This window comes from Passer montanus, unplaced genomic scaffold (genome assembly GCF_014805655.1).
Source record: "Passer montanus isolate IOZ18808 unplaced genomic scaffold, ASM1480565v1 scaffold84, whole genome shotgun sequence".
Classification (NCBI taxonomy): domain Eukaryota; kingdom Metazoa; phylum Chordata; class Aves; order Passeriformes; family Passeridae; genus Passer; species Passer montanus.
Genome location: NW_024373701.1, coordinates 2,137,057 through 2,141,259, shown reverse-complemented (window position 1 = coordinate 2,141,259; position 4,203 = coordinate 2,137,057). Strand labels below are relative to the sequence as shown.

Here is a 4,203-nt window from a genome sequence, read left to right as displayed (position 1 = left end):
CCGTGCCCGGACACCCGCACCGGGATGCCGGAGACGACCCAGCTTCGCTCGGTGCCCGTCAGTCCTCCGGAGCTGTGCGCTCCCGACGGCGGCGGCTCCGCGGCGCCCCGAGGGCGCTGGGCACGGGGAGCAGCGGCGAGGGGCGGGAGGGGGGCGCCGGGCCGGGCGCTGCTCCTGCCCGCTTTGGCACGCCCGGCCCTGCCCGCGCCTCCCGGGCGGCGGGGCGTAGCAGGGGGAGTGCCGGCCGCCCGGGCGCGGAGCCGCCGGACACCGCCGCATAAAAGCCGCGGTCGTGCCGCGCTGCGCTCCCTCGGCTCGGCTCGGCTCGGCCCGGGGCGGAGCCGCTCCGCCGGCCACATGACAGCCGAGAGCCGGCTGCCAGCGGGACCCCCGCCGGCCCGGAGAGGAGGCGGCGGCGGCGGCGGCGGGGCCGCGGGGCGGGCGGCGCCGCCGCAAGCGCCCGGCGGAGCGGGGCAAGCCGCCGTACAGCTACATCGCCCTCATCGCCATGGCCATCGGGCAGGCGCCCGAGCGGCGACTGACGCTCGGCGGCATCTACCGCTTCATCACCGAGCGCTTCCCCTTCTACCGCGACAGCCCCCGCAAGTGGCAGAACAGCATCCGCCACAACCTCACCCTCAATGACTGCTTTGTCAAGGTGCCGCGGGAGCCCGGCCGCCCCGGCAAGGGCAACTACTGGACGCTGGACCCTCACGCCCGCGACATGTTCGAGAGCGGGTCCTTCCTCCGCCGCAGAAAGCGCTTCAAGCGCAGCGACCTCTCCACCTCCTCTCCGCCCGGCCCCGCCGCGCTCTACGGCCGCCGCTCCCCCGCGCCCTTCCCGCCGCTGCCCCACGCCTACGGCGCCGCGGGGCAGCTGAGCGCCGCCGAGCCCCCGCCGCGGCACGGCACCTACCCTGGAGGCCCCGACAGGTTCGTCCCGGCGCTCTGACCTTTCCCGGAGAGGCCCGACGGAGCGGACCGGAGCCCGGGAGACGGCGGAGCCGGCACGGCTGCTCCCGGCGCTGCCCGGGAAGATGCTGAAGAACCTTGGGCTGCGCCTACGCATTCTGCCATCTGCCCAGGCTTCCTGGCGAGGAGTGTCGCAGTCAGCCCTGGGGACCTGGATGTCCTGTGCAGCCCTGTCCGCTCTCGGCAGAAAAGTCCTAGGGACTCCCAAGTGCTTGGATGAGGCGAGCAGTCTCTTCTTCTACAGCCTTTCCTGGAGCAGGTGCTCAAAGCTTCCTGCCAGGCTCCCACTCTCCCGGCACACCCAACCGGGCCCCTTCTGGTCTACCCAGGAAGATTTCACGTCTAAAAGTCTCTCTGCTGTTGATGTGTTTAAAGAGAATTAAATGTCTGTTGGTGAGGTGAAGGAGGGAGGCAGGAGGAATCATTCCCTGGCCTCGTGCAGGCAAAGCTGTCAAAGCAGAATGTGTGGCACTGGTGCGGTGGCATGTCCCTGCTGGCTCCTGCTTTAGCCCCAGGCTTTACACCAGCAGTGTGGCCAAGGCTGGAGAAGGTTTGGATGCCAGGGCTGCATCAAGTCACGTCCTTTGAGGTGTTGTGCCCCGTGCTGCAGGGGTGGGAACAGTGGTGGGATTAGAACTACAAAAATTTCTACCATATGCATGCCCAGCCCCTAGAAGAGGGACACAGGGAAGCTGTGGGACCTCTGCCCTTGGAGGTCTTTCCAGCTTGATTCGATGGAGCCTGATCTGCCTCTGAAGTCGTAGACAACACTGAATCTGGACGTGTTTTGAGTGGAGACCTGATCCTGAGGTCTGCAGAGGTACTTACAGCCTAAATTACTTTGATCCCAAGATCAGCCCAGATCTGTCTGTAGCCTAGAGAAATTTGATATATAGGAGAAAACTTTTCTTTCTGGAACACAGGAGGCAGGATGTGGTGCCTTTTCATCTTCAGTTGCTCCACTTTCAAGATTTACAGGGATGGAAAAGAGTCTGGAGAAAGATATGGAGAGGGAACAACTAATAGGAATGTCTGTGAGCCAGAAGCTTGAAACTAGATCTGTGGGGAAACTCAAGCATGACCCTCCCAACAGATCCCACCACCCTGGAAAGGGGTCTGGAGCAGTAGTGGGTACCCAGGGCTCTGCCTGGGCTGTGGGTATAGAGGGAGCTGACACAGCCTTGCACCCAGGTCTTCTTACACAGCTTCTTTTTCCTGTGGAGGTGGGGAACTTGTGTATCCAGGGCCAGGAGGAGGTTGGTGAGAAGATCCTGCAGTGTGGTGGGGCCTTGTGTGGGGAGAGGAAACGAGGAAGTGCAGCCAGAACCTCGACAGGAGCTTTGGAAGAGCAGACAGGGCGCACATACACCAGAGTCTCCCTTACCAGAGAAGGGTATAGATCACAGTATAACTCAGGTTGGAGAAGACCTTGGGAAATTTCTGTTCCAATCTGCTACCCAAATCAGGGTCAGCTATGGCTCAGACCAGTAGGCTCAGCCCTATGTAGTTGAGTCTTCATCACCTCCAAGGATGGAGACAGCGCAGTCTCTTTGGGCAACCTGGCTGTCCTTGTGGGGAGAAGTTTCTCCTTGCACCCTCCATGTAGCACTTCTCTAGTCTCATTTCATGTTTACTGTCTCTTGTCCTACTGCTGTGCTTTGCTGCAAAGAGTTTTTGATCCCATGAAGACACCTGTATCTTCTGTTCTGCATTTTTCAGGTGAGGTCCTCAGCAGGATGAAATTTGTGTAGAGGCAGCTTTCTTGCTTTGTGTGGGTGCTGTGGTCCACATATCCAGGTGGGACTTGAGAGAGGAAATGGAGTGGAGCAGGAAGGTGGTTGGGTGTCCTCACAGCACAGTTTGGTGTGGAGAAGAGTCAAGCCCTCTGCAGTAGGTGGGCATGAGAAGTTGTACGTCTGCTTTCCGCAGGGCTGTGAGGCAGGAGATGAGTTTTGGATTCAGGGGTTCAGAGTGTCAGGGATGGCACGTGGTGAGGCAGCGTCTGGGCTGGGAGGTGAGAGTGACCTGATGGCACTGCCCTGTATGCCTGTAGACCTGTCTGTGGCACCACAGGAAGCTGTTGTCTGTACACAGAGCTGGGGAGGCTGCTCCATGTATGGAGCCAGTGGGGGGCAAGCACAGACAGCAAGTGTAAGCACCACTCAACTCTTTGGTGTGCTGAGGTCAGTCAGATTTTTCTTTTCCTATCCCTTCTGAAGAGGTATGTTGTATCTTCCTTGTTCTTCCTGGTCTGGCACATCCAGAAGCTGCTGCCATCCTGGAGAGAGCTGTTTCAGCCAGGGGCAGGTCTCCCCAGCAGCTGTGCTAACACCTCTCCCAACTCTCCCTTCACCACCTGGAAGAGGATCTGTACACTTACCTGTGCCAGCTCCTAGCATTTTTGATAGCTGCTGGCTCTGCTTTCATTGCCTGCAAAGACTGGACTGTGTCACTTTGACAGCAAGCCATGCCAACCTCTTGCTCATTTGAGAGTAGCTGGGAGAAGAGATGTCCTGCCTTTTAATGCCTGCCTTTCCTTCCTGTAGAAGCAGTTATCAAATGTGGACCAGATAATTTTCATAGAATTATGAAACCAGCAGTGCTGGGTGGGAAGGGACTCATCAGGATCATCAAGCCCAGCTCCTGTACCTGTGCAGGACACCCCAAGAATCATACCATGTTCCTGAGAGTATAGTCCAAAAGCTTCTTGATCTCTGTCAGGCTTGCTGCTTGCTCCCTGGAGAGCCTGTTCCAGTGCTCAGCCACCATCTGGGGTGATATCCAACCTAAAACTCCCTCCATGCCTCCATGAATCTTGTCACTGGTCATGAGAGTGAAGAGTTCAGATGTCTTATGGCCCTTGTTCCTCTCACTTTGTTCTCTGCTTCAGCCCTCATGCCAGTTTAGAGTTCTAAAAAAAGGTTGCCAATGATGATACAGGTTTTGAGGAAGATGCTTCTGAACTCAGATAGCATCTCTAAGCAGTTCAGAGAGCAAAACTCAGTGTCTGAAGGACAAGCCTGACAGATCTTGGTGACTTAGAATGCACAGATTGGGTAGGTTCAGTTGTGTGTTATTTGCAGAGAAGGTCTAGATGCTTGTTCTTGTTTCTCTCCAGATCTTTTTATACCTACAAACTAGGGAAACTGGGCATATCTAGATGGTAAATTTTTTGTGGCAGGTACAGTGATGAGCTTGCTGCATTGAGAACCCTAGACATGGTCAAAAACT

At 57.4% G+C, this 4,203-nt stretch overlaps 1 protein-coding gene across 1 annotated transcript; it reads left to right on the top strand.

The window, feature by feature from the left end:
- Nucleotides 1-357: 357 nt before the first annotated feature.
- Nucleotides 358-1,152, top strand: FOXE1 (forkhead box E1). The gene is given in 2 exon segments (XM_039733202.1): nt 358-395; nt 397-1,152. Coding segments are annotated over 2 exon segments (594 nt in total). The 3' UTR covers nt 953-1,152.
- The last annotated feature ends 3,051 nt before the right edge of the window (nt 1,153-4,203 follow it).